Source organism: Numenius arquata, chromosome 8, assembly GCF_964106895.1.
Source record: "Numenius arquata chromosome 8, bNumArq3.hap1.1, whole genome shotgun sequence".
NCBI classification, from domain to species: domain Eukaryota; kingdom Metazoa; phylum Chordata; class Aves; order Charadriiformes; family Scolopacidae; genus Numenius; species Numenius arquata.
In genome coordinates, this window is record NC_133583.1 from 51,442,888 (window position 1) to 51,455,443 (window position 12,556).

Below are 12,556 nucleotides of genomic sequence, written 5' to 3' on the forward strand. Positions count from 1 at the left end.
CACTTGGAACATACACAGCTCTTAACTTTTAAAAGCTCTGTAAAACCAAAGAACAAATACTGTATTGGACAAAATTGTGTGCAGATTCCCTACAACATCAACTTATGATGGCCTTCGGTTGTGTTTTTTCCTATTGAAGGCATTAAACGTCCACCTTGGTCCTCATAAGAAAAGCAGTAATCACTACGTGTACTTTTATAATATGTTACTCAAGACAAAATTTTGCAGCAACCTTCTTCAGTCTAAAGCTTTTCCTCTTTGGTCTCAAGATGTTTCAGGAATCTCTTCTGTTATTCTGAATTGTAACTATAAAAAGTTATTCTTTGAAGTCTTTCTTAGATTTATTTGCTTGCCAAGAACTCAAAAATAGCTGAGCAAAGCAAGCAGCTACAAAGTTAGCTCTCCATGAGGAAGCATCTGTGCTGGTTTCATTTTCTTGGCTTTCTGGGTGGGGAGGGACATTTAAATGGCAAGCAACTGGGATGAAGGGGGGAAAACAAACAACCCCCCAAAAAACACACTGAGGAAAATCTGCCAAGATGTAGTAGTACAACAAAACTATGTTATGAAGCTCCATCTCTTCTTGGTCACATTTAGTGAGTGGAAGGGCCTGAAACCTCCCTGTTTTAACTGACCAGAGGTCCAAAAGACAAAAGAAATTGGCAATAATGTTAGCAAAGCCTGCCTGAAGAACTTGGATCAGCCATCTAATGCCAAATCTTAGATACATTTCCTCTACTGAGCACAGGAAAAAAAAAAAAAATAAAAAAAAGGAAAAGATCAAATGAATTGTCCCTCTCTCAAAGGACCCCTCACACATGCTGTATCTTGAAATTTCTGAAAGTGTCTTTTCCTTTGCTCTTACGCTAGAGCTACGGCCACTAGTGAACTAGTGTGTATCACTCTAATAGTATTAGCTAGAACTAGAACTGCAGAATTGCCACCTCAGAAGGTGAAGAAATTCACTGCCCACATATGTGCATCTTTGCCTCAGAGCTGCATACGAAAGTTACAGAAAGTGATGGCCACACATATCCTGATAATTAGCATACAGCTACCCGATCTTCTCATTTTACAGTAGTTCTTGACAAGCATACCAGGAACCTGTTTTAATTGCTAATTATTAACATACTTGTCTTTGGGGGATGGGGAAGGGTTAGTCATTTAATCAAGCAGTTTCTACAAAATAGAACTAAATAAGAAACATTAACTTTACAAAACATGAGTTTCCCCTCAATCTGTACTCAAAACAGCAGGGAAAATATTTTATTGATTTTGACTCAAAACAGGCAAAGCTATTCTGAACAAAAGGATACTCCCTTCTTGTTTTTCCTGAGCAATTTACAGGGGGATTAAACATACAACCCAGTAAAACTTGGTGGGAAGACTCACATTAACAGAAACTTCCGTTTCTCATTTGATATGTGGATCTTGGCCAGGGTATATGGGCAATGGAATAACTCCTCTTTATGGGACACAGATTAAACTGTGATCTTGATGTTACTCCAAATAAGAAAGCGATAGGGATTGAATACACTAATATCACCAAGCTGAAATGTCCCGATTCACCCGTCAAACGTACACACAACCAGAGCATGAATAAGACTTAAATACAGTGCAATGTCACTGAAACAAGTAATATTTAGGGGCAGCTCAGTGGTAATTCACGTCTCATTTAGAATATTAGCAGTGAAATTTTATGTTCCTACTGTGATTATTTTTTTTTCATCCTAATAAGTACTTCTGATAAGAAAAGATACACAAGTGCTATGAGCGAAGTACAGTTCTGAGGCCTGATTCTGCAAGTCTTCCCACTGCATAGCAAGTACCGTGTGATTAACCCACTGGTCACTATAAAAGAAACTATCATTGAAGGCGAACAGCAGTTGCAGAATCTGCCTGAGAACTGTTTCGTATTATGTATATCATGAAATAGTCTTACCTCAGTAAGTGCGTGCAGCTGTCCTTGATGCACACAGACACCCATAAACCTACAAGAAACAAGAAAAGAAAAGTGGTTTGGGCTTTTTTTCCCCCCCCCTCTTTGTTTTCGTTTTTTTTCTTTAAAGAAACTAAGATAATAAGAAGTACTGGCTATGCCAAGAAAGAAGGAAAAAGAAAAAGAAAAAAATTCAGCCTCACAAATACTGCATATTTCAAGGTTGATTAAAAGTCTCAGCACAAAACAAAATCATGTGTCTACACTGCAATATAATTTGAATTAGCAGTTCCAAGAAAGCACAGGAGACAGCTCAAACTCAAGTTGGAAAGTTACTACTTTGACTATAAGGAAAAGCCAGCATACAATGATTTATGCAGAAAAGAACAGTCCTGTTTTAAGGAAGTTTAAGCCAAGTAATCCACTGTCAGTCTGCATAAATAGAAAATTACTTCCCTTCGCATTTTGCTGCTTAAGCATAAAGATGTTTCTTCCTATCCCATTTCTAACCATTCAGGAATATGAGGGCACGTACATGCAGCGTACTTCCCCTCCCCAACCCCCTATTTCCAATGCTTGGCTCAAAGCAAGTTTCGATAGTATCCAGTACATACACATTCCACAAAAGTTACCTACGCTGCACAAGGTTCAGACTCTGGCTGTTAATATTGATGACTGTCATCCTTGATCTTTCTGGAAAGCATAGAGGATGTGCCATACATTTAAAGCATGAGGAATAACTGAAAGCTCATTTTTACCACCATACAAGCTGAACTTAAAAATGACAACATGCAAATTAACAGTAAATATCTCCCATGAGAGAGTTCAGTAAAACTTAAATTGTATGCACTTCAGAGCCCTTCGTGCACAGTTAAACTATTGGTTAATTTTAGATTAACTAATTTTCAGTTTTATCATTTAGATTTTGGTCTCAACAAGCAAAAACATATTGTCTCTCATTTCTACAATGTTCACAAGTTTCCACTTTGCAAGCAAGGGGTAGAAATGCATGGTTTCATTAAATATGACAGGGGAATCTTATGGAGAACAATTTGAAGGGAAAGGACCTTTTATATCCTCAAAAACTTCCGAATTTAAGAACAAAATGATGCAAGACACATGTAGTGCTAGTTCAGCTAAGCTGCTTTTGAAGAAATGAATGATCCTCACTGTTCTCTTGTCTAACAGCTGACTGGTAAATTATAAGCAGCCAAAGAAAAATAATATAGGTAAGGTCCTTTGGATAAGCTGAGCTGTGGAAATCTGTTTTTATAACCAAAGAAGAAGCAGGGCTTGTACTTGAACATCTATTGCCTGCTCTCACCTCAAATAATATTCCCCAAATTAAATATGCAAATTTTAATTTGATAGACAGTGAAAATCCAATTCCTCTTCTTTAATGAAGAGCAATAGGGCACAACCAGATATTCACGGGAAAGGGAAGAAGGGTTCTTTTAGATATACCATCTACTCAAAACATTGCTGTTTCCGAGTTTCACTTCAGACAGCAACTGTATATGAACAATTTTGTAAACAAGTTGACAAATTAAGCTTCCTGAGATTAAGAAATCCAGACTCCTCCACACCAGAAATCTGTTTCTTCCTTAATGCATTCTGAAAGTCTCCAGAGCTCTCAGGGATGGTGCCAATAGCTTTATTCACAAGCAAAAATGGGGAAAAGAATTCTAATATATCAGTTCCACTATTAGACAACTTTTGAAAGTATTATTTTCTCTTTTATGAAACCTGCTAATGACACAAGGTTAACCCAGTACTGCCATATTTTCATTCAACAAAAACTGAGGCTAAGTAATTAAAAATAATAATGTTTTCATCTATATATCAATTCTTCCCTTGTAAAGGTATACTAGGAATTATATTCCTAATTCAGATTAGGAATTCATTATATCTGATTTAATTCTAAAAAATGAATGCAATTAAGAATTTATCAAAATTCTGGCAAAATTAAATTTCTTGTCTCATCTTTACAAAAAGGGAAAAAAAAATCACTGTCACCCAAAGACTGGTAGACCTTAACTTTTTCTGCCAACCTGTTTTGGTCAAGGAAAGTCTCAACGGAAACCCATTCATTACCTTTGTTAACCTACAGTTGAGGCAGAAAACGCGCACTGGCTCAAGTTACGAAGAGTTCAAAAATTCTTTACGTTTAGGGTTTCTACTGGGAAACAGATATACATTTCTAACTTTAAATCAGAAATTAAAACAAAGCTCAATATCATGATCTCATGGAAAAAAGCTGGACATAAAAATACATTTATAAACTCCACATATTTAGAAGTTATTACCCAGGAGAAGAGAAACCAGATACACTGATAAAGACAGAATTAATGAGTTTACAAGCAACATACTGGAACCTTTTAAACTTTGTGTCAAGAATCTCAGTTTTCAGACTCTGGAAAATAGATTGATAGAATAGACCTCTAGTGATTCAAATTCCTGGAAAACTTCTCCTTAGCTGCTGTATCGAGCAATAATAAGCCTCCTGGTTAAGCCAAGTACGGCTACAAAACACTGTTGGAGAGCATTTTCACTAAAAGATAATACATGCAGCTGCTACCAGGAAATACAATTACCAAGCGAGACTTAACATACGATTTCAATTTCTGAGATTGCCCCCGATGAGATTCCAAGTTCTGTGGATAGGAAGCTGACGTGCTGGCCCAGTACAGCTGAGATTATTCCTGTTGGCTAGACGCACTGTCTCCAGAGCCAAAATGTGCTTGTAGGTGAACTTCAGCAGAATGTCTTGTCAGCCAAAGGTTACACTTCCTATAAGCATTTCTAGTTGGAAGAAGCTTCAATGAGCCAGTCAACCACAAAACAAACAGGAGACCATTTGCTGATTTAAGGAAGTGTATTTTCAAGACAGTGTATCTGGCCTTATCAGGAAAGCTGAAGCACTTCCAAAATCATAACTAGTAGTTGGAAGAGTTTCCCCAGAAGCTGCAAATATGAAGGATGCTATTTGTGTCCACCCTACTAAATACAGCACAGTATATTTCCACCAGAAAATGCTTTCTAACAAATGTCAGTGATGTTCAGATGTTGGAAGTCTCTTTCCATAAACCAGGTTATTTGTCAATCAATCTGGAATACCTGTCCTCCTAGACAAGAGCAAGAGAAGATACTCTGGATATTTCTTAGACCATTAACAGCAGTTACCCAAACTGCTTTCAGTTCAGTCTGACCACAAGGGAGAAGATTCTGCATAGGAAGGGGGAGACTGTAGCCTGTAGACTAAGAACTTCAGCCTGCAATCTTTGCCTCCTTGATAAATCAAGCAAAACTAATATCCAGATTATGCAGCCACTGTGGACATCTAGAGATTGAACACATGCTTCTCATTAAAAAAACCTTAATGGGACGTGCTCCTGTTCTGTGGATAAGCCTGTGGCAGCTACACTACAAGACAATAAAGTGATGTCCCCTGAAATCTACTGCTTTTGTGAGAAAATTCAGCAGTTTGACGATAACATTAAACATAAGAAACAAACCAAACCCACCAACACAAAAGTCTCTCACACAAGCTCACAAAGAGACAACAAAGGTTGTAACACAAAGTAACACAAAGAGAAACAAGGTCAAAAGACATGCTTATTTCATTGCGCTGACTGTTGGAGAACAAAGAGGGCGAGTAAGAATATTAAGTCCACATTAAGACCTTCCATAATGTTTTAGGTACCGTGCTAAATTTAAAAAAATATATTTTAAGTTTCCTACAGTTTCATTTTGATTTAAAACATAGAGGTAAGGCATTCCATCTACCCTTTCTGTAACATACTATACACAATGCATGCAGTCTCTCTTCTGCCGTCTTGTGCACGGCATTTCTAAAATACTCCTTTTTGATAACCACATTACACAGAGAAAAGTAAAAGTATTCTTTTCTGTTAAAGCACTGTTCAATACAGGACAAAAGATGTTAAGAGACAAAAGCCATCCTTCTGCCTATTGTAACAAAGTTAATCACAAGAAAATTCACAGAAAGGAAAGCTGACAGGAGAAAACTGCACACACAAAAAAAATGGTATTGTGCTCCCAGGCTGCTAGACTTGTCTGAAAGAAGATGAAATAAAATTCTCCTTGAAAGAAGTTCGTGTAACATGCACACTGCTTGCTTATTTGTGTGTGCACACACACACAAGAAGGTGGATTTAATCAATGAGTCAATCTGCCTGCACGCTCCTGCCAAACACGCAGCAATACCTCCGAGTGCTCCTATGAGACCACTTAAGACATGAGCTAAGGCTTTCTGTGTACAGAATGTTTTAAATGAAGTCCCCAAGGTACAGATCAAATAAAGAAATACTTCTTTATGCAAACAGTAGCGATATTATAGACTGAAATTCTATCTCAAATTTGAAGATACACTAATTTAAGAGACAGCACAGATGGAGAATCTGTGTTAGCACGCCACTTCATCTGTGAAAATGAGAAAAACACACCTGTAAGACATTACCAGAATGAAAAGGTATCAGGTCTCTCAGGATGTAGCCCTAAGGCTCCCAGCCTAGGACTCAGGGACAGAGACTTCTTGAGTCCTTTCCAACCCTATTTTGTTACTTTGTTTTGGGTAAACAGTCATGACTAGGGCAGCACATCAGCGTTCAGAGAAGCAGCAAAGCAGTAAAACACATTTAGAAGCTACTCTAGACCTTTCATAACGCTGATACCAGATCTAACCCAAGCCCCGAACAGCCCTGCCCTTTAAATGGGACACAAGCTAACGAGGAAGTGAAGCAACGCTCCAAACCTGTTTCCCTTAACCCCAGCAATTACAGCCAACCTGCGTTAAAGTGGCTGCAGTAAACATCGCGTGGTGCCAACCAGAACTCCCAGCTCATTTTTCCACTCCTGCTCTCACCATCTGTTTTGAGGGAAGATGTGATAAAGCCAGCACATCCCACACCCAGGACAGGGAGAAGATCAGAAGCAGAAAAGCATTTTAGTTCTCCGTGTTTAGCTCATGGGCAGGAGTGAGGTTGGTGGTAGAAACAGAGCAGAACACTCCATGAACACTTAGTTTGCTTTTGCCCTGTCCACTCCTAGAATGTCCCTAAGCTGGCCCCTGGGGAAAAAAGGCAAAAAACACCAAACCAGCAGCTCTTTCATACATAGTTACCTATGCTCACCAGACAGTGACTGAACACAAAGGTTACTACATTACAATTAACATCCACTCTGCCTCTGGAACCACATCTGCTAATTGAAATAGGAAGCAAGAGGGAGGGAGACAAACCTCTAAATCCCCTTGGTTTTTAAATATCATGCCAATGTAGCTGCAAGAGCTGGAGTCTTCTATTCTAAAATATCCTTAACAGACTGACAAAGAGATTCCATTTTTGCCAAAATAATCCCTCTAATAGAGGACAGTTTCTCATTTTCTTGATGGAAAATAAATTAGAAAAGTGTTTTTTATATATATATGTATATATTAGGCCACTAGAATCTTCATGATGCTACCATGGGAATGGTATACTTACTGGGGACTTGGTAAGTGAAAAATAAGCTCTTCACTTACATCAGTCTTCTGATCAAGATGGATCTACATAGCTGGCCAAGAGCAGAATTTGAGCAGAAAAATACTGAAATAAGTAGGGATATTTAAAGTTAGTCTTTCACCCCGTGCCAAGAAACACAAGTTATTTTTAAAGCCTAAATAACCAGAGCGATACTTCACTAAGTATTAGAAGTAGAGAAACTGAAACACCTTGACACAACTCCATCTCCTGAAGTATTACAGAAGTGTCACTGAGGCAGAAACGCCAACCTGCCTCTAGGTAACCTCTACTGAGCTAAGGATTGGAAGAAAGTCAGCAGCTACCGATGAACTCACGCTCCAGAACGGTGACTGCAGACTAGAATATAAAACCTCAAGAGGCATCTGTAGCTGTGAAGATGAGTTGATTCAAACAGCACAGAAGCAAGAGCAGTTTCAGATACTCAGCAATATTTATTAGTCGTATCAGTGCAACCAATGGCAAAAGTACAAGAATCTTTGCAAAAAGATCTTGAAGTTAGCTGTGGGCACATTGGAATTGATAGTTTGTAAAAAGTTGCTATGTATTTTAGAGCACTGGCAAAGGGATGGGTTTTTTAATCATCCAAACGATAATAATAATCTTTGGCTATCAAATATACTACTAGGAAGAGGAATCTCTTCTCTCTTCTACATCACTTAGTTCATATAAACCAGGGGAGTTCTAGGACAAAAACATTGATTCAACTACAAATTGTAGGTACCAAAGCATCAGTATGTTCAAAAACATAACGACGCACCCAGATTAAGGAAGAATTTCATATACTAAAATAAATGCATCATTGCTGAATCTGACATTCACTTTCTAAAACATTAACTGACTGAACTGCACATGTTGAAATAGGTTGAGAGCAGATTCTGGATGCCTTAAAGCCAGTATCTATCCAGTTTCATAATTTTACAAGCCATTTGATATTAAGAGCACCTCACAGCCCTCTACCTGATGGAATTAACCACTGCACAGCATGATCTCAACATTTCAGCCTAAGAATCCACTAATATCCTTACCGGCAAACAACAGATCAGCACTAAGGAAAGTAACTTGTTTACAGCATAAGTTAACAGCAGGTAGTCCTAGAGCTTACAGAAGATGCAGAAGCTCAGATGTATATATTATATAAAATCAGAGTGCACCTTCAAGGCATGTGGAGGAGATACAGTGACTAATCAACAAATAATTAAACTTGATGCTAGTGTCAAAACAGCTTACTCAGTAATATAGAGGAAGAACTTCACAGGACAGAAATTAAGTGAAGAAAGTAACATTTAACAGCAAACTGAGGTAGCTCATAGTCCCTGGAAAGGGGAAGTTATACGTTAGAACTTCTTGGAAGAGGATCATTCCATTTAAATACTAACAGAAGCTTCAAATTTCCAAGAATAATCCTAGAAAATATTTCGGCAGGAACATGTTGTTGTAGAACATCTTCCTAGTGACCTCTCAGCGATACTACTCCAGCTGCTCTTATTTGACAACACCGTGTTTTCACCTCTCACTACTTTACTATAAAAGCAAATTACTATCAGATATTATCTTTAATGAGTTTCTAAACTGGGAAATAGCTCCTAAATTGAGTTTTACAACACTAGTAGAAGCACCAATGATTTATAGGTTTCTGAAACATAAGTACAGATGTTTGCATGCATGTGTGTGTATATATATAGCTATACATAGACACATAGGCAGGTAACATTTATAAAGGGCAAAAATCTTCTCCCAGATATCCCATAGAAACACTGCAGTAATTGGTTTTAAAACAAAAATAAAATGACACATAACTAAGACACAAAACCCCAAAGTTACCTGCTACAGAAAGAAAAATAGTATGTTTTACTGGGTATTGTTATTCAATAAAAGAATAAACTAAAACTAAATACAGTTTTCTCATTTGCATTTTCTACAGGAATGTCCCTGCTGCCTGGAACAAGAGTACTTACCTAATACATAAGAAAAAGGCAATTTTTTTACCAGAGAATCTACTCTCTTTGAAGAAGCCTCAAATGAAGCAATTCATAAAGCAAGTGTAGTTTATTCTTCAAACCAAATTACGCAAAGATAAACCATTTCTATTTAAGTCATTTATTTCTTATGTATTCGCTCATAACTGCTTAGTTGAGCACACAGAAGAAAAAAGATCTCTCTATCAATCCTCTGTAATAGCTGGGATACCAACTGGAATTCCTTTTCTGCTTCATGCATAAATCAACACATTATTGTTCTTTCTTCAGGACCATCTGTGCAACACCACTGACTTCAAATTTTTCATAGGCTGTAAGGCCAGAGCCGACTGGTATATCATCATCCATATGATCTCTTAAACGTTATAAGACATTTAAATTTCAGGAATTACTCAGAACTGAGAAAAATAACTTTTGTTCTCAGCAACACCTGTGTAACTCCATTCAAGGGGGGAGCAAGGTTACATTAAGCTGCAACTGAATGCTTTTTGCCTGTAAAACTATCCCTTCCCTACTTTCCCTCACCCCAGCCCAAATTAAATACTTTATTTTGGACAGAGTTGAAAAGCTAGATGTTTTTTAAAATAAAGATTTACAAACCACACAAAATTGATAAAGAGCCTGATGAAGTGTACTGACTTCATCATTCTGACAATAACAATCCTATGAAGTTATTGTTTCCACAAACCTTACTAAAAAAAGCAGCTGTATCACTCCTCAGGCTTATACGTTGCTTTATCTAAGGATTCTGAGGGAAAGGAAGTGGTGGATAGATATAAGAAACAATTAATAATCCTGAAACCTAAAAAGCCACACATCTGACATCATTAAAAACAAAGAAATACACAAACAGAACAGCCAGAGTAGTTGCTGCAAACTCACTTCACCTTGCAGCAGAGAAAACAGACTAAGAATTCTAATTAGGGACAGATTACTAGAACACTTGAATAAATATACTGTGATAAGACCAATACAGTTTACCATGAGTAAAAATTCTCTAAGTTTACAGGTTTTGGGGAAGTTTAAGAAAAAAAAGAATAGAAAATAGGCATGACAATGGAATGTTCCCTACAGATAGCCCTTCTGATATGTCTCCTCATAAATATTGAGGGAAACAAACAAGATAATATCGTCACACATCAGTTGATGAAGACTGAGCCAGCATTTCAAGGATCAGAAAAGCTGGTTATAAAGGATTTTAGGAATCAGTACTATGTCTGTACTATTGTAACAGTCCAGTGAAGACGAGGAAATAAAATTACTTAAAGTTCACTGTGTCTCCAAAACTTTTCAGAAAGAGCTACACTGCCTGAGCCTATCAAAATGGATCCCAGCTGTGCAACAGCAGTTCAGGAGAACCGGTTATTGGGTGCACTGTCATCACAGCTTTAAACTTCTTAATGTTATGACTTCAGCTAATTATGTTAATTGCTTGCACATCATAATGAAAGAGTAACCAAGACTGAAAAGAATCAAGCAATAACAAGATACACATTGAAATATTTCGGATTTGCATCAAGTAATCTATTGCAAAACAAGAACTACCTTTTTCCTTTCAAGAACAGATAAATCAGATCAGTTCAACTCTAGCTTCTTTTCTTTGGTCCCTCTTATCCCACCTTGCCATACTACAACAAGAAAACGCTAAAAACTAGGCAACAGACTTAAAAATATGAGGAAGCTATGACACTTTGCATTGTTAATCTGCAAGATTAGTAACCACACATTATGGTGTTAAATTTGCAATAATTTAAATTCATTAAGAGAAACCAAGTTTTACTCTTCATATCATTTTACTGATTCATCAGAAATTTATATGTGAAAACTTGTTTTTCTCTGAATTAAGTTACTCATTACTGTTAAATTCCACATATTAAAATCATATGGATTTTCAGTTTCCTCAAGTCTTTTCTTCCTCCTCCTTCCATTAAATTAGAAGCTGCTGCTCCACATTTACAACATATACAGCTATAATTAAAAATAAATTAAAATTGGAAATAGGAAAGCTGTACTAAAGACAACCCATCTCTATACGATTCAGAAAAAAGCCAGTATACCTTAAGATGTTTGGATGTGAGAGTCTATTCATAAGTTGAACCTCCTTCAGCATGTTTGCTCGGTTGCTGTTCAGTGTGTTCATCTTCAAAGCCATTACTTGGTCTGAAGTTCTGTGCCTTACCTACAGGACACAAGCAAGAAATTGTAAGGATATGAAATGCAAGACTGAAAAAACAGTAATGTTGTAGTATAACTTAGAGGTCCTTCATGACAAACAACTTGATCTATACTCTGATTTCTGTAGTCTTTATCGCACAGATGACTTTCTGTAAGCATACTATCGAAATGTGAAAAGGTATTATGCTCTTCTCTTGTAACTGGTGATGACAGAAAGCTTGAGAAGTTGAGACAAAAAAAAAAAATTATCAGCTTCTTAGTACAAGTAAATGAAGCTACTTATTTGTCCAGGGAAAGAAAGTTTCCTACTCCAAGATCTATGAAACTCACCTTCATTCCACCCATATCCCTCCTCTTTTCCCACTGCAGTGGTTGATGTCATTGTTCTACAGAACGTGTTATGAGAGGACCTGCTGGTTACAGCTACAGGGCACATTTCAGAGATATTCAATATTTATTTCTGAACCAAGACTATCACCCAGATTATACATATTCTGTCCATTCAGTGGACAGAAAGCATTCATACCAACCCCTGCTGCAAAGCAGAGAGGTTACTGGACACGCTGTCACCTAGTCTAGGATGTTAGTAGTGGCAGCAAAGTGTCAGCATAAAAAAGGATTTCCCTTCAGAGTTACCTCCCCCAGTCAGAAATGCACAATTCTGGCCACATCTAACCTGATACTCTTAAACTAGCCCATCTCTCACCAGCAAGCAGACCAATATTGTGTAGATGTGTGCTACTGTTCGAAAGGAGCTGTCACGATAGCCTAAGGCTTGCCAATCCTTCCAATTTCCTTGCATTTCCAATGCAGTTGGGCATTCCCACATGCATACTGGCAGTATTCATGGAAGTTGTGTTCCCATTATTTTCTTTCTACATCACTCCCTGCAGCCCATAATCAGAAAACATGTACTTCTTAAA

The 12,556-nt window shown here is 37.5% G+C and overlaps 1 protein-coding gene across 1 annotated transcript in view; it reads right to left on the reverse strand.

Annotated features, from left to right (window-relative positions):
* Positions 1 to 12,556, reverse strand: part of TESK2 (testis associated actin remodelling kinase 2) — a 77,232-nt gene that overhangs the window by 44,810 nt on the left and 19,866 nt on the right. Inside the window, exons 2-3 of the mRNA XM_074152152.1 lie at positions 11,516 to 11,637; positions 1,943 to 1,991 (exon numbers count right to left, since the gene is read on the reverse strand). Coding sequence (XP_074008253.1) covers positions 1,943 to 1,991; positions 11,516 to 11,637 — 171 coding nt within the window. The remainder of the gene's footprint in view (positions 1 to 1,942; positions 1,992 to 11,515; positions 11,638 to 12,556) is intronic.